The 18582-nt window shown below is 34.4% G+C and overlaps 1 protein-coding gene across 1 annotated transcript in view; it reads left to right on the forward strand.

Moving 5' to 3' along the window:
- The window catches only part of ORC5 (origin recognition complex subunit 5), a 62914-nt gene that overhangs the window by 21266 nt on the left and 23066 nt on the right, over positions 1-18582 (forward strand). Inside the window, exons 12-13 of the mRNA XM_021534697.3 lie at positions 1725-1772; positions 5101-5211. Coding sequence (XP_021390372.2) covers positions 1725-1772; positions 5101-5211 — 159 coding nt within the window. The remainder of the gene's footprint in view (positions 1-1724; positions 1773-5100; positions 5212-18582) is intronic.

An 18582-nucleotide genomic window follows, 5' to 3' on the forward strand; every position in this document is an offset into this window, starting at 1 on the left:
GGTGATTTAACTGAGGACTAAAAGAAGCAAAAGGAATGCAAACAAAAGAATGCTTTTTGAGTTGCTCATCTGCACTACTCAATAGATACTAGGCTATACTACAGTTAAAAGTAAAGTCACAGTTTGGGGCAGCCTGGAATGCTTAGAGCCTGACAGAGCAGGGAAGTGATAATTGGCACCACTGCTATTGGTTATGTGAAAATTCAAGAGCTTTGTAGTAGATGCAGAGAAAAATACGAAGCTGGTTTGGAAGTCTTTAAAACAAGAAAGACTAGGAATATGTATATAGGAAGTCTTTATAAAAAACAGAAGTCTTTATAGAAAACTTTTCAGTTAAAAGCTAATTGAAAATTAATTCTGAATTTCATGAGATTTTGTGCTTGAACAGAAATACTATACCATATATACCATATGGAGATCCCAGCATAAACTGTAAAATGCATGAATGCAATTTGTTGTGATTTATCTAAAGCATGCTGTGTAACCTCAGGCTGGATCACTTTCTCTGAAAGGTCATGGTTATCACTGCAGTCAGTTTCAAAAATGCATTATAAAATTATTTCTTTGCTCTCTCTAATTGTGTTTGATATGTATTAGCTGAATTAGCTGTTCCCTTAAATCAGGCAAATCTTGTGAATTGAACTTAAGCCCTGACTACTATGTAGCTCTTCAGAAGTCAGGCAAGAAAAGACACATTTATTAGATAATTGTGACAGGGTTGAGTATTGAGGACCACAAATACTAAGTACAAGATTTAAAGTAAAGTAATTATTTTTTCATTGAAGTGATTGAGTTATTTTTTCCCTGATTCATTGAGCATGCTTATAAGGTATACTAATAAGGTATACTTCTCAGAGCTGTGAAAGAAGGAAAAACTCATCAGTTGATATTTTGAGAAATAGCACTTAACTATGTTTAAAAATTATTACACCTCTTCACGCATCTTACATCACTTACACCTCATCCTTCATGTCTCTTTTGGGTTTTTTCTTTTTTAACCCACTCCTTTGTAACATTGTTTACTGTACTTCTGCCATTGTCTTGCACTCACATTTTTAGTTGAGATCTAAGAGCACTTGACTATTTTCTTTCAATAGTCCTTCCCTTGTTAAGGCAACTATAAAACTATGCAGCTTCTAATTACATTGCATTTCTTCAAAACCTGCCCCTATCCCTTTACCCTCTCCTCTTCCTTCCTTTTGTCATTTATCTCAAGAACCTTGAACTAACATTGTATTGATTAAATTCCTGGTTGTCATTCTGCCAACTTTTGTACCATCCAAATTCTAAAACAGGGTCAATAAAAGGTGAAAATTCTGGTGGATTTTATATATGGATAAGTTTTAAAGGTTATGATAGTCATCATCTGTCTTTTTTATTAGATTATTGATGATATGAGGAGGATGGTATCATGAAGTCATATTATAAACCAATTTTTACTAGTTCATCTGTTCCTGAGTAGATTAAAAAAAAAACAACTTATGCATATCACCAAAAAATATTAGCATGTTGTGTTTTGGCTTTGCACCACTTGGGACAAGGTGAAGCAAGAAGCTAGGCAAGTGTAATTTTAGGGCTTATAGTAAGAATCATTCATCGTGACATCAGAGGCAAATACTGGAAGTGTAGTAAAGAAGTAGACCTAGAGTAACATATTACCATTTGTAGTGTATACATTCTTTTTGAGTATTTTAATTACCTTTGCTCTTGTCTGTTGCTTGCAGCATCATGGGAAAATTAAAAAGACCAACTTCATGAAGAAGCATGAGAAAGTATGTATTTTATCCTTCTATGCTGGGCTTGGCAGCAAGTATTTTCTTTCCACTGTACTTACGGGTTTGTTTTACATTTTGTGTCATTGATTACTGTAGAAACATCAGAATTGCAGAAGTAACAATTTTTGGTGCACTTGTTTTGTATGCTACCAGTTTCTGTGAAATACAGTAATTTTTATTTTATTTAAACTGTGGCATAAAATTTTCTCTTATAGCCATATTTTTGTGTACAGCAAAGTGTGTTTAATAAAGCTAGTTAAAGGACATCATAAGTGGAGTTGCCAAATATCAGCATTTCTCTCAAAATTAATTTTATATTATTTAAAGAATTTTTATGCAATGATTTCTATAATGAGAGAAATTGAAATATAGGGATAAACAATTACAAATGTAGTATATAAATAGCCTAATTTGCTTCAGTTGGTGTGACCATGCATGTCGATATACCTTTGCCCAGAGAAGCTTGTCTGAAGACTGATTTACAGCTCAGACTCACCTAATTCTAGTGGGTGCCTGCATCTAAAACAGTTTATAGCCCCTGCAGAGTCAGTCAATGCAGTTGTTGGAGGGTAGGGTGTGATTTGGCTCTTACTAAAGCAGGTTCTATGTTCAGGCAGATGAATTGCACCACAAATCGTATTGATTAGATTTCTCCTGGCTATATTTGGAACTGAGGAAACTGGTTTGGCTGTCTGTTCCTGCTTGGCAGGAAGCTGTCATTAGATGAAATAAATCCTTCCTTAAAAGTTTAGGTATAGCAAGACTAAAAGTCTATTCTGTGATTCTTAACTGTGTCAGTCCAGAGGCTGTGGGGTTTTTTTAACTGGAAAAAGTGAATCTTGTGAATGAGGGGAAGAAAATGACTTGCCATTCTATTAGTTGCCCTGTGGCTGATAAAAGGAGAATATGTTTGGTTTCTTTGCATGGTCGACCTGGAACGATGCTTTTCTAGTGAAAAGTGAGAGATCTTCCTGGTGAATCTGTTCTTGCAGGTGAAACTCTATCAGGTGTCAGTCTGTCAGAAGATCAGATGTGTTGGTGTTATTTTTATTGGAAAAGAGTTTATCTTGTATATCTGCTTTAGCTTCAGTCTAGGATTTACAGCTTGTGGCTGAACATGCTGCATTCGTAGAGCAACCAGAGAAGTTTGGAAATGCTTTTTGTAGTACAAAAAAAGGAAGAGGTATCATTCAGTCTTCAAGTACATGCTATAAAGGTTGAAAATTCAGTCAGTTGTGCTTAAGGAGTTTGTTATTTTTGTGCAGATGAGTTTGGGTTAGGCTTTTGCTCTTTAAAGAACTCTTGGGGTTCTCATCCTTGTTTGTGAAATTTTGGAATGTGAATACACAGCTTGCAGTTGTGGGATGGTGAAAGGCTTTGGCCAGGTAAACAGAAGGAACATGACACTGGCACTGCAGATAAAAAGCATGAGCACTCATAGTGGCAACTGGGGAAAAGTCTTTTTGAACAATGAATGTATTGCTTTGGCGGATGGGTGATAGAGGGTATACAGAGTTGATTTGATGGTGATAAAATGTTTTGACCAGGTTTTCTGACTCTGGAAGATGACTGGAAGACTCTGGAAGAGTCTGACTCTGTTTCTGAGAGATGTTGAGTCCCTTGCATTTTTATAAATACTATCCCTTGCATTTTTAGAAATACTATTCTGCTTTATCTCCTTACAGAAGATACGTAAAATTCTAATTCCTAATCATGTTGGAAGGAATTTCTAAACTTGTTATTCTTCCAAGAAGTTATTCCTTCCTTCTTCTGCTTTTTTCTAGAATTAAGCATTTCTTTTAAATAACTTGTAAGTTTCAAGCAGATTTCTGTCTAAATAGAGAACAAGAAATTTCTGAAGTAACTGTGTATACAGAGCTTCAGAGATTACTCCATGCTAATTGCATTTGCTAACTGCTTGGAGTGCACTGGTTTTAATTAGTCTGTTTGTTTGGTGACAGTGAAGAATATGCTTTACAGAACTGGCATGTATAGAAGCAGAAGGACAGGTGATTGTACACCACAACTGCATTCTGACTTAAGATGCCATGCTAAAATCTTGGCTACGTGTTTCCATGATTTTTCACACTGCATGCTTTGCTAGCCAAGAGGTAGCTTTGGGGACACCACCTGGATTTGAAAAGTTAAAACATGTATCGGAAATAACTCTTGGTTTTGCTGAAGAAATGAGTGGTTTTGTTTTACTGATGGCTATACCATAGAGGTCCTGGTGGTATATTTGAGATGTTCTTTCCCAGAAGCATTTTGAAGCAAACTTTCCCTTGAAAACTCTCTTTAATCTTGGTTGCTCTGCTAGTAAGAATAAATCAATGTACACTACAAAAAAGGCAACTGGATGTTGAAGTAGAGAGAATTAAATGCAAACTTAAAATAAAACAAGTATTTCCCTTGTAAGAACTTTTGGAAGTGTGGGTCATAAATCTCTGTAGTCCTAACTATGCTGCCTGAGTTGGAATACTGCCCAGTTCTGCCTTATAAATTGTACATCTCCTTTTTGCAGAATTGGTTATTTTGAAAATGCTTAGCATTAAACAATTAAGACTTTGTATTTCTTTGAATTTGAGCGAATGCAATATTACTACATACAATAATCCATAATGCCTAAAATGGCCATCAGTGTCAGCAGAGGTGTGAGGTGTGCATGATGCAGAAGAGCTCTGTAGATGCGAGGTTGAGCATATCTGCTGTGTTCTGGTAACACAGTTGCCCTTAGCTAGGCTGGTAGCTCATTGTAAAGCAGGTCTTACCAGCCGAGAAGCTGACCTTGGGCTCAGCCATCTGAACTCTTGTTTTACCCAGCTGAACCTGGAGGAGGCATGTGCACTCTGAGTGTTATACTCTGCACTCTTTGCCTGGCCTCTGGAATACTCTGTCCAGTTGTGTCCTCCTTCTTTGGAAGAAATCTTTAAGCTTCCCTACCAACACAAGCCATTCTGTGATTCTTTGGTTGCCATAAAACATAGCCTTTCCTCTTTATGCCTTAGATTCGGCAAGGTCATTAACAACCCAAGTAAATGTATAAATCTACTGACAGGAAATTTGGCATAAAATCCTCTGTTACAGCTCAGAAATGTTCCTGTTTGTTGTGCAGTTTGAGCACTTGCCATATTAAATAGATCTTTCTTTCTGTATCTTGATCAATAAACATGTATTCACTGTTCTCCATAAAGTGTAAGTAGGCTGTATGAAAGACTACTATGAATCATAGTGCCTGTGAACCATAGAGGCCAAAAGAATAAGAATAACATCGTGTAGTACTCCAGGGAATTAAGAAGTGGATTAAAAATTGTTGTTTCTGTTGCAGACCAGCAATCACCTACTTGGGCCAAAGCCATTTCCCCTGGACAGATTGTTAGCAATACTATATAGTATTGTGGACAACAGAGTTGCTCCAACTGCAAATATATTTTCACAGGTTAGTGTGTACTTACTTTTTAATTTGTATTTTAGTGTCTGGAATTCAACAAGCTTTAAATGTTTTTTGTAAGTCAGAATTCTAATTAAATGAAATGAAAAAACATCCACAGCAGGTAATTTAAATCAAAGGTTCAGAGTAATATTTATCTGTATTACTAGCTGTGAATCCAGTACTTTATCTGTGTAATGGTATGAAATCTGCTAATAGATAACTTTACCCTGATCCTGGTCTGTGGTCTGTACTAATCAGTTCCTTGGATTCTCACTGCAATCTGTAAGCCTGTTTGCATTTCAGGTCAGGTGTATAAATGTTCACTGTCCCATGGGCAAAATTAATCACATTGTAACACACATTGCTACAAAAATGTAATGGTGAAGAAGAATCCAGGGGAATAAGGTACTTAGAGGTGAACAGTACCTACTGTTTTCCATTTGGACAAAATTTAAGTCTTGCAGAGAAGAGTGAGTATCCCATTTCACTAGATGGCAGCACAGCTGTAGAAGTGAGTGGAATTAAGTAAATCCAGTGTTTTCTCAAGTCCTCTGGGTTTGTCAAGTGTGTATTAACCAATGCTGTATAAATAAAGGTGATTTTCTACATTCAGTTTGATTCTTGGATAACTTTTCCACCTTAGGAATTCTCAATTTCTTCTTTCCAGTTGTAATCAGCTTACTGAAATTTTCCACCGTTCCTTGTTAGCTGTCAAATTTAACCAAGTAATATTTCAATTTATTGTCTGCATTCATGCAAAGTTCTAGGAACATATGTGTTTGTTTTTTAGGATGTTAGATTTGTTTTCTCTTATTTTTGGCTATCAAAAAGCATTTTGGTATACACTAGATATGAATGTATTATATAACAGTACTTTACAGTATGTTTTCAAAATTAGTGTAGCTGCATATTTAACAGGCATTCCAGGTAAGAGAACAAAGGTCATTATCCCAATGTACAGTTAAGTAGTACTGAAGCCACAATTCGTACATATTACAGTTCCACCTTAGGCTAAATTACAGAATGAGCAAGTTCAATGAAATGCTTTAGAGTTTAGTTCTGATTTAGAGTTTGCACTAGGTGGCAGTGTTATCAAAGAATAGTTCTAATTCTTTATTTTCTGAATATCTGGAGATTATATACAAATATAAAAAAATTGTATATAATCTCAACCAGGTTAGAACAAAGAATATGAAATTAAATATGCTTATACAAAAATTAAATTTTGTAAATTATTTAAGAGTGTTTTAGCTATAAAGCAATTTTTACATTAAATTTTAATTAAAAATATTGAAGTGTCCACTGCAAAGTAATAAAAAATGCAACAGAATGTAAAATAGGTTAGTAAAGTAGTTTAAACTAGGCATAATATTTAATTGCTCTTCTTTCTTGAATAGTTTAAAACAATTTGCATTTCAATGATTTTTGTTTGTTCTGTAAATATATTTTTCAAAGTAAATATTTAGGAGCTGGCTTATCCTTATCAGTATTGTTACATTTTACTTTTAGATAAAACAATCTTAAATTTTTTGTTTGTGTGATCAACATGGAAATAATAATAAAATTATAGAGAAGTTTAAAATGTTTATGCCAAATATTTGGCTTCTTAACTGATTAATGATTAATCTTATGTGCTCTTTAATTTCTAAACTCAAAGGCTGTACATGAACCAAATGCATATTAATTCTCCCTATGTGCTCTTAGAAAATAGCATGCCTTAGCTTTAAAGTTGGTCAACAATCACAGTTAAGATTCAAGAAGGACTAGCAGCTGCTTGAAGATATGTCACTTGCTGATTTTGTGGTATTTCTTACTGCTTGTTATTTTTTTGTGTAGTTTCTATTCATGTGAAAATTTTGGTTATTAGCTTTCCAAAAGTGAAACTTCTATGCAAACAAGCAGCAAAATTTCATTTTTCCTCTTAATGGTAGGTTTTATTAAAAATGTTTAGTTTTTCTAAATAGATTTTCAACTTAGAATTTGAATCTTAATCTTTTGCCTTTAAATATTATACTCTTTAAAATGGTCTCATACTTTTTTTCAATCCAAGAGTTAGTATGCTTGTTCTACAAGTGTGATCTTTGCAACCAATACAAAACTAAACAGCTTCTGCTGTTAACTTCTTGCTGTAATTAGGTTACAGGAGATTGAATTTGGCTCATTCATTTTTGGTTTTCCTCACTAACTAGTGCAAGAGAATAGCACAGGGGAGTGGGGGAAGCAAATTTCCGCTTCTGCAAAAGACAGTTTTTTAATTCCTCCCTTAAAAGTTGAAATTTCTCTTGGGTTTGTGCTCTTTTTAATCAAACTTTTCACACATCCAGTGAGGACTTTCTGAGACAAAGTTAATGTAAGGTTTAGAGGTTTTAATTATAGTATCTTCAACTCAGTACGTACATGAATTGTTTGTATTTGTTTCAGATGTTTCTGGTGTTCATTTTTCTCCAGAAAATTCACTGTTTTTCTTACTGATTTGTCATAATACTGATTTTTTTTTTTTTTAGCACATTGTGTATTACTATAACAGGTTACTGAATTTATTTGCTTGTTTTTTAAACCAAGAAGGTGGAGGTAGGAGAACTATTGATTTCTGGAGGCATTTGAAAGGACAAGTTCTTAAAGTCTTTTTCTTCAGATACAATTTTTGTAATAATTTAACAGATTGAAGATGATATTGCAGTGACCAATGGGCAGTAGATTTTGTGCTGGGGCAGAATTTGGACAGTTGATGATCTCTTTGGATATATGGCTGAGCAAGGGTTTTAAAAGGTAAAACATGGAGAAAATGGTGAAAAGATGCAAGTGCGGTTTCACACAGTGCTGAAAACCATGTGACTCTGGGGTATGCAGTCTGCATCCTACAACAACAGAAGTCTTAGGGTTTCCTTACTTAATACACCATGAGTATTGTGTCCCAGTGTGGACCCACTGTAGGAAATATTTATTGTGTCCAAGGGCAATTACAGCAGAATGGAGGGATACAAAGAAACTTTGTATAGCTTCATGAAAACACTGCAAAATTCTGCAAAGGTTCCAACAGTCTATTCAGTCCTGGTTTGTATAAGAGTACTATTTCAGAAAATAGACAGAAATATATCATAATGCTCTTCATAAAAATGTGCCTTAGTATAGAACACAAATGAATTTATGCACAAAGAATTGGGCAAGAATTATCAGCACAAATTTAATTTAAATGAGGTTATTTTACATTAAAGAGGATAAGGGCTGTTCATATCACAATCAATGAGCAAGTAGATATTGTTGTTATGGTTTACAAGCCAAAATTAACCAATGTTTTTTCCTTTACCAAAATCATTCAGTAATTGCTTCTTCAAGTCAATACAGTTCTCCTGACTATTTTTCATTTTCTAGACATTTTATCTTGCTTCTGCTTTCTTGTAAAATAGCTTTTCATAAAGAGGATTGATTAGATCTACTTGTAGGTTTGAGCTATGATGTTATCTAAGGTAAAATGGAGCAAAGCCCTTTATCTTGCCTACTTTTGCATGTTTTATTTCTGGTATTCCCTGAATATTTGAAAAAACATCTCTGATAATTTCTCAGAGTATATATAATAGCTGAAAATCACCGAATAATCAGTGACTTCAGTTCTGTTTACGTTTTTACTCTAATGCACTAAAATTAGGCCATCCCGGGTTTGTTTTTAATGTTACTCTTTATATTTGGCAAATATTTTCAGATAGTTGTATAGTTAGAATTTACTTCTGACTACACTGCATTTGCAATCAGAGATTTTTAGGAAAGGTGTTTATGAGTACATGGAGACACATCAGGTATCTTACACATAGTCTGTATTTCATTTATTAGACATTTATTATCTCTTTGCTGGATCTAAGAAAACCATTTGAATTTTCTTAAGGGTATCAAAATTCATAGAACTGATTTAGTTATAAATGTGTAAGAATTTGGAAAGAAGGTTAACAAATTAATATTTTTCTATCTTTTGTAAAGATAAATAGCATTGCAAATTGTCCAAAGAGTAAGAACTTTTCATCTAAAATTAAAATAAATGCAGATATGAGATTTTGAGTAGTCTGTTAAGTGCCGGTATGATATGGGTCTATGAGAAACACACAAACCACTGATGTACATAACATAGTTCCAGCTGGAGGGAGCCAGAGGAATGTAGTTTTCTGTAATTAAGAGAAGGAAAAAGTGCCCTTTCTTGTAATGTAAGAATTTAGGGGATTTGTTTTCTTTTTTTCTTGCTTTCTTGTCTGCCTTACATGATTAGAATAGGGAATATCTAATATTCTTTATGTAAACTGGAACAGTATGAGGCAATTTACCTGCAAAATTTCTTTGTCCATGTTGTGTTGGAAGCATGCTTTATGACTTCCTGTTTCAGATGACAATTTGATGTTTAAACTGCCCTTTATTTGTAAATGGACAACTATGGTAAAATTCCAATTGCAAGATTGGAATGAAGCCTGCTTTTGTCATCTACTTACTTGATTTGTATTATGGCTTATGTATGTCACAGCCTTTCTGGACACTAAATATCCACATTCTGATTATAGTTCTAACTCTGTTACTGCATTATGTTAGGTTCCCTTGATGTAGCAATTTGATAAAGAGGAATTTGATTCTGTGATTCTGTAGTTCTGTGATTTGATTCTGCAAATACTGTTAACAGTTTTTTTTTCAAATGGAAAGCACTCTTAATTGCTTCTAAAAGATCAGATTGTATTACTGTTTAAAAATAAGATGTTTTTCATTCCACATTTGACAACTTGACAGAATTACTCATTTTTGCTAGATCAGCTGTATTGTGTTCAGCTTTCCTTGCTGTTGCGGGGACTGCTCATAGGAACATTATGCATCTGATTTTAACACTATTATTTAAAACCAATAGAATACTCTCCATTTTAAAAGTGAGCAGGTGAGTGAATTTCTACAAAAAAAGGTCTGGTTTAAAATGTATGTTATTCTCTACTGTTCCCTGAGAGGCCTTATTATGAAGAGTAACCAAGATAAGTTGAGCCATTTTTATTTTACAGTGTGCAAGAAATACAGAGCATATTCTTGTACTGTCAGTGCAAGATGTTACATGTCAGTAAGTAGATTAATTTAATTTTTTTTTAATAAGTGAAGTACTGGAAAAATGAAAGTTCCTGATGATTCTGTTAAACCACCTTCCTTTGCTTCGCTATTACTCTGAAATTCTACAAGTGTTGGGCTTATTATTTTTGTGGATAAATGGGTAGAGTTATTGCTAAAATTTTATCTGAAATAATTGAAGAGTTCATAACAGACATTAGCTACCTTGATGTGAGGGGTGACTTTGGAAGAATATATTTCTACCCTGTTCTCAAATGAACTTAGCATTTACACCTTCATGACCAAAGCTTATATTGTAGTGTGATTTCTTGTTGCCTGGTTGAATGTTAAAAAAACCCCTTTCTATCTCATAGATAATATTGCAAACTGATTCAAGACAAAAATTGAAGCGTATCATGTGTCTGATTTTGGAGAGTGTCTTTGCTTTATACATCCATTAGGGGGTACTAAGATTTGGTAGACTTGAACAGTTGTGTAGAAAAATATTGAAATGTTTGAATAATTATTTTATACATTGTTGAAAGGCAGAATCATTAAGTAGTGAATATTCAGAGGGAGATGATTGTAAAAGTTACATTTCTGTTGGAGTTGATTATGTAGGTAGATTTTCTTGAATTCTGGAATATAAGGAAATATATTCTCATGTATTTCCCTGTTTTTATTACTTCTTGAGTTCTAAAATTACAAGAGAGGATGTCATCAGTATCTGCTTCTGTCCTATTGATTTAACCTGAAAATGACTGCATTTCACTGTCCTCTTGCTTCAGAGGAAGGTACATAAAATTGCACAGCTTAATCCATTCTGACCACAGGAGGTGTCATCTCTGGAATGATCCTGCTATACTTCCATCTTCCATGCAGGGGGAAGCATTTACTTTTACAAAAAAAAAAAAAAAAACAAAAAAAACCTTTTTTTTTTTGCTTCTTTTTTCTTGTTTTTGTTTTTAATTTTTTTTTTTTGTGAGAACTATTTAGAATTATGGTATGCCTCTCTCTTTGGTTGGTCAGAAGATCCTTAGAGCTTCCCAGTTACAGAAATGAGCAAATATAAACCGTACACTCTGGGCTTATCTCATTCTCATTACTGATCCAAATAAACTTCCCCTCCTCTTTCAGGGTGTAGTGAAGATAATAAGATACATCTTGCCAGCACAGAATATCAGTTTCCTGTAACGTCGTATGTCTCACACAGCATTCATATATAATCTGTATATTCTTATGTGTTTATTGTCCAAGTGGGTTTGTAGTACAACCTTTTGATCCTGTGACTTCATTGTTGCTCATACCTAAAAGAATATTTTTGTGTTGTTAGAACATCTTTTTAGCAGTTGTCAATTTGTAGCTGTGGGGTTTTTTTTAGACAATTTTATATTCTTACTGTTGTATTTGATCCTAACTGATTTTAATCCTGTATCCTTTTATAGGTATATTAGGCATCTGACACACTTTGTTTTCCTGGATCTGCCTGTTGGTTAGAAAGTGTAGTAATCTATTGATCTCATTGTACTTAATTTTATTGATCTCAGTACTCTGATTTTCTGTAGGTTTGGGAAGATGGTGATAAGAGGTAATAAATAACTCCCATTTTCTCATTTTCTGTTATTGGTTACTGGACTAATCTGGCAGAAATTCATGAGCTGAAATGGGAACTTAATGTGATGCACAGCATGGTGACATAGTTAGCACTTTAGCACTGACTATGGCAGCTTGAGAGAGCCTGCTGTTAAGCAAAAAGAAAGGAGAAAACATTACTTTTAACCAAATAGCTGACTATTTTTTTTTCAACTCTGAGCATAGCTGTGAAAAAAAATAAAAGTATTTTTACTTCAGGTAGTTCTTTCTAATTAAAATTGTGAAGAGACTGATATGCTTGATTTCTTCTAATTTTAATTGATGCAGAAAAGATATTTAAGAAAAACTAAGAGTGTTTTACCTATATTATGTTGTTTGACCTAATTTGATGTTATATTCATTTTTGGAGGTATATTGATAATACAGCTTTATGATTTCTTAGAAGGCTTTCTTAATGAAATTCTATTCAATTCTGTATGAGTTCTTTCTTTACAGTAATTTAAAGTACAAAACTTACCGTATCTCTGTGAAGAGCTTATAGTAATAGATTCCAGCTTGGCACTTACTCTATTTCTTAAAAACAGTGTATTTAAGAAGACAAATCATTGTGAATTATTGGAAACTAGTTTTATGAAAAAAATTTTGGTTATGACAAGGGAAAGACTATTGAGAGGGAAGGGGGAGTGAGGACTACAGATGAGATTAAGTTTACCAGGAAGATAAAGTGAATTCCTAAATATTTTATCTAGAACAGTTTACCAATTTCTAAACTTCCTTGCTTTTTGATCCTAGTTTTTTATTTGTGTAGCATGTCCCTAAAAATTAGCTGACCAGGAAGTAGCTGTGTTTAAAGCTTTGTAAAATTGATTTACAATAAATTTATACTTTTTTGATTTACTTTAAATTTGTACTCAGTATATAATCTGTTAATAACTTTTGCAAAGTATTCTTTTGGTCCTGTGAATATGATATTATATATTCCCTTGTGCCTTTCACATGTCTTAGATTGCATGCTGTACAATATAGGGAATGTGTTGTATCAACCAACAGTTTCTTTAACTTCTGTTTTCTCGGCACGTTATTTGTAAACAGTATTTGAAACTTCAAATCTGAACTTATCTATGAAAATGTGTTAGTGTATCAAAGAAGTAAATATGAATACATGAAAGACAAAACAGAGGTTTCCTCCTTCCAAACTCTTTTCTTTGCATCTCTTTCTTTATGCACTTTCTTAGAAATTTATTTTAGTACTTACTGGTAGAAACATAGTTTAATACTCCAGGAACAAATTTGTGCTGTGTTTACATCAAGCAGTTGCAGCTGAAGCTTGTTAGTGATTGCCTCCCCAATTAAAAAAAATTCTTCACTGTGGTACATGAACTCCTATTGTTTAGAGATAAATAATCAGCTCATCCCCTCTTTAGGAAAGAACAAAGAACATAATAGTACATCTGGTTCATGTGTTAAGACAGCAAAGATTAATTAAGCAAGTACTGCACAACCTCTCTTGATAACATATATCTAAAAACAGCCTGTATATTATAAGTTTTTTAATCACTTTGCTTTAACCATTTAGTGTATGCAGAAAGTCTATTTCAGAATCATGAGCTATTCATGGAAATAAGATAGGACACAATACTGAGATAAAGCAAATTAGAGCATTAGGATAGAATTCATTAGTTCTCTCTCAAATCTCTTGTTTTAAGCTGATATCCCTAGAAAGATATGATTAAATGCTAAAAAGAACCTTTCAAGCCCCCAGGTGATATCATTAATACAATTTATGAATTCTGTCTTTCTTAGAGGTAATTTGACTGTTTTCTCTCACCATTTGGAATATGACCTGTTTGGGACAAAGAATCATTTCCTTATTGAGCATTTGTATAGAATCTGGTTAATTGAAATACAATTTCAAAACTAGAATCAACTCTTAAGATTAAATAGCTACATTGCATGCCCTGTTTCTTCACATCCCTGGTAACTAGAACTAAAGTCTAATTCCAGCTGAAAGGCTACTAAAGGCCAATTTTACCTGCTGTGCTTTTTGCTGACATTGTCTTTCAGCCAAAAAGCATTACTACTTCCTTGGTGTTCACTTTAGTGAGGTGTAGGGACACAGATAATCTTGTCAAGATCTTCATTTGACAATCCTTTGCTTATTTAATATCTTTTACTTCGCTGCACATACAGTAATGGATACAATTGCAATTTCAGTAGTGGCAAGAAAGATGGTTTCAGAATCACTGGTTGGAGGGTTGGCTATAATGTTACATTCTTTTTATTGATGTGCTCCTTGGACTGGTTGTTATATGGTCCCATGTCGTCCTGTCCCTGCCTAATGCACTCTTGCATCTCCCTACCCAGTTTGTTCTCCTTAGGTATTTACACCTCACCTGTCACTTCAATACAAATTATTTTGCTGTATCGTATGTGAAATAAATTTGTAGCTTCCATTTTCTGATGAAAAGTACTGAGACTGTGCCCATGAGCAATGTTAGAGCATAAGGTATCAAAATGGTACATTAAAGAATATGTTAGATCACTTTGGTGAATGCTTGTACTGTTTCTGGCCTGCCAGCTGTAGTCAGTTCTATCTAGTGACTTTGTGCTTGACACTCCTCCTCCCCTAAAGACCCTTTGCTGCTGGCTGTGTTCATTTGATAGCAGATAGTGGGGCTTGCCACAGTATCTTGGACAAAAGAAGCAGCTGCATTGAAAGAGAGGATTTCAGAATATGAAGCTTATTCACAAAAGAATTCCTCTTGGTACATGAAGAATAGTTAGGAATTTACATAATCTCTCTTCTCCATCTATGGAAATGAAAACTGGAAAATATTTGGGGGGAGCAATGTGGAAAATTGATAGCATGGTATGAGTAAATCTCATTTATGGAAAGTTTATATTCTTAGTAAGTGTGGCAAATATTGTTCATTTAAAATATGGAGAATGACAAAACAAGGTAAGACAAATCCTACAGTAGCTTAGACTTGGAAAAGCTGCTATGATGATTATGACAATGATGATTATTATTGCTGAAAATGGCACTTTATATCTGAAGTTGCATAGGTGCTGCAAAAAGTTTCCATCCTTGCCACTGTATAATTTAATTTCTCGTGTTTCGTGGAGGAGGGTGGATGATACTGATATAGTGTGATTATTTTAGGCGAGATTGGGTCTACCAAAGTATATCTGAACAGTAAATGTACATATGAGGTAGTGTGCTTTTCTAGGTAATGGAGAGAAACAGACATGCACCCTGATGCAGGCATATGCATCTAAACCCACTCTGTTAATGAAAGGTTTTAAAATCTGTACTAGGTTTCAGTGAACTGTCCTGATGCACTGACTCCTCCATTCTCTAGAAACAGAATCAAGACAGCCTCAGATGCAAACATTGACATTATATCTATGTAAAGCTTCTCTGTCCTGAAGGACTAAGAAGTGTTTTCTCAGTAATTATTCTGGGTTTCTTAAAAAACAAATGGAAAAGCCACCATCAAATATCCCTGCATGGATGTCATATTCCCTGTCAAAATGTTTGCAGACTGGGGGCAGTGATTGATTTGAACACCATCCTACTCATTCTTCCTGCAAATCAAGTTGGGCTGTCACTCTGCAGTGAATATTGGGAAGAGCCTGCCCAGGATTGCATTGCATGGCTGGCAAGCTGGTGTTGGCCTTCTCATCCTTTTTTGCTGGACTGCTATGGACTTATTCCTAAGGACAAGGTGCTGAAACTCATCTCTTTCTGATAGAAACATATTTTGTAGAATTCTGGGATGATGACATGTCATTTTACATCCTTGAACTTGCAGTCTGAACTCTACAGCTTTGAACTGTATTTCAGTTACAACAGCTGTAGACTAGCTATAGTATATATACTATAGCTAGACAACTATAAATACTCTATATAGTTGTCTATAGACAACTATAGACAAGCTCAATGTCTTGTGGAAAATGCTCTGAAAAAGATGTTTTCAATACGAGAATGTTGAATATGTCAAGAAAGGATCTTCTGCCTTTGTTTTGTGAAGTATGAAATAAAAAGAGGTTAGGTATAACCTCTACAAGTGAAAGTCATAGAAGATTTACCAAAAAAATGAAAGAATCATAAATTATTTAAATTTCAGGAAGTGTTTCAGAGGTAAAATTTAAAAATAATACTGGATTTTTGGGCACAGTTTAACTGAAACTAAAATTAAAATATTTGAAGACAGATTTCATTCAGATGAGCAAATGCTGCACTGTAGGTGTGTTTCTCTGATGTGATGGTGCAACTTTATCTTCATTCAGATGAACATTCATTACCCTGCTGTTATCCATATTGAGAAAGGTGTTTAAAAAAAAAAAAGAAAACAAACATAAAGCTCAAAACCAAACCCCAAATAAATAGACAAAAATCTCAGTTTTAAAAATTCTGTACTTTCTTTTTAGGTTGTTCTCTTGTTTTCTAATTACTAGTTATTTATGAATGTGATTAAATTTATCTATGTTTCCATTTCTAACAGGACCCGATTCTAGTCTCCATAGTAGTTCTCATAGAATATTGAGAGGTATCTTTCTATGTGCATGTTTATACATACTTTTTTTTTTTTCTGCTTGCTCACCTTCCATAAATGTTTCCTGAAATACAATGTAAATTTACTGTAGGAGCTTCATCATCATATTGTGAACATTGTAAAACATTCCACTATGAGAAATAGAATATTCAGGCAATATATCTGTGTCTTCTGAAAAGTTTTGAATTCAGACTCTGTTTAGTAGTCAGTTTAAAAAATCATAGGAGATGTGGTAGCTGGGTTATTTTTTGAAAGGCATAGCTAGAGAATTGAAGAACCAGGTTTGTCTATTTTAATAATTGAGGAGTGCTGGATGTGTTGTTGACCATCTGTGACCTACATAAAATGAACTAGTGGGTGTTCCATGTTCTAGATATCTGCACAAGAAATATGAAAGACAATGTCAGAAGAGAAAGTAATGAATTATAGACAAAAAAAAAACAACCACCCTGGTGTAGTAGATACAGACAGTAAACAGATTGACTCCAGAGATTACCACACAGACATGAGAAGAAAACTGAAGATTGTTGTTATAATATGATCTTTTCCAGCCTTTTTTATTTATTACTAGCATATGGCCTAGGAAGACTTTTTGCAACAGATATCTTCTAGTGTGGAAGGGCCTCTAATGGATGTACGACACTGATGGTGTAGAGAAAAGCTTTTTAATAATTGGTGTGACTGTACTGCTTGTGAAAGAAGCTACACTGACAGTCTAGAAGACTGGGAGTCTGAAGTAATCTGTTCTGATTCACTGAACAGGGATAGCAGAGGCATCAATGACACAAAATCTCTGTATCTACCTATTGTTTTGAGCTGGCTGCCTCTTAGTTAGTAGTGACAGAGAGTTGATGTTCACCCTAGTACTTAGCTCTTACAAATGAGCTTTTGACATAGATAAGCTTTCTGTTTAAATTAACAACTTCTGTCATGAAATGTGATGGGCTTCCAGTAGAAGTAGTGAAGACAGAAGGATGGCTAACAGGGAGCACATGGTGACTGGAGGTGTTGCACAGCAGGCTGGTGTTGCACCTTAGCCTGCCTTTTTCCTTCCCTCCTAGATAAATCATTGAGACCTCGCTGGTTTTAACCTTGTAGTACTCATTTTGTGGGACTAGCCTGTGGAATGCTATTTGACCAGTTCATTTAACATGTTTTTGATGCAGTAGTGATCAGAACCAGACCATCTCTTAATGACTGGGAAAAATGAAAAGGTACAGGTGGAGATTTGAGATGGCAGAATCTCTGTAGCAATAAAGAGATCTGCTTTTATCCGTGATTAGAAAACATTCAAGCCAATATCTTCTTCTCCTCTCCCATCTCAAAAACAGCCCAAATTTTAATTCTGCTCAGCATCTGGAATTCCCTAGAGTGAACCAGGCTCCAGAGCAATTTGTGGTCTCCATCTGGCTCAGGTGAAGCTTTTGTAGCTTTACATTGTGCTGGGGCACAGGGGATAGCTCAGTGTGTTGGAGTGATGAGGAAGAAAGATAGGAAACAGGATAGGGAGTTATCAGTGTGGCAGGAGATAAAAAGTAATGCTTGAAGTCCTCATGTAATTTTCTTGTGACTAGAAGTACTTATGCAGATACTAAAAGAGATGAATGCAAAGAAAAAAGGTTAATTATCTGTAGTCCAAAACCCAAAGGTATTTCAGACTGATTTTGCAAAAATAGATGGTGCCTAAAACCTGGGGAAAGACCCAAACATAAAAATGAATGATGTAAACAATTTATTAGGCACTTACATTGTATTTTTATTAGCAGAAATGCTGGTCTTTAGTGAAGGCAATTTAATTTTGTTCTGTGATAATTTCACATGAACAGAGAAGAGATTTGATTCTGATGTTTTATTAAAACAAAAGAAAAAAAACAAACAGAAAAACCTACACACATCAATGTAAAGTCAATATAAAGTGGTAAATGCAAGCTGGCATGCGTAAATGGATATGACCTGCAATAAAGCTGTTCAGAGAAAAGAAAATAATTGCAAAGCAGTAACACTTAAAGGAAGATGTAGGCATGAAGACTGGCAAAAATTAAAGGCTAGAAGGGAATGACTTGTGAAGAAAGATTAAAGGAAATGAACACATGTAATTATTACTTATAGCTATCTGTGTGCTTGGTGATGTTCAGGTGAGGAGAGATGATCCCTACACTAATTT

This window comes from Lonchura striata, chromosome 5 (genome assembly GCF_046129695.1).
Source record: "Lonchura striata isolate bLonStr1 chromosome 5, bLonStr1.mat, whole genome shotgun sequence".
Taxonomy (NCBI): domain Eukaryota; kingdom Metazoa; phylum Chordata; class Aves; order Passeriformes; family Estrildidae; genus Lonchura; species Lonchura striata.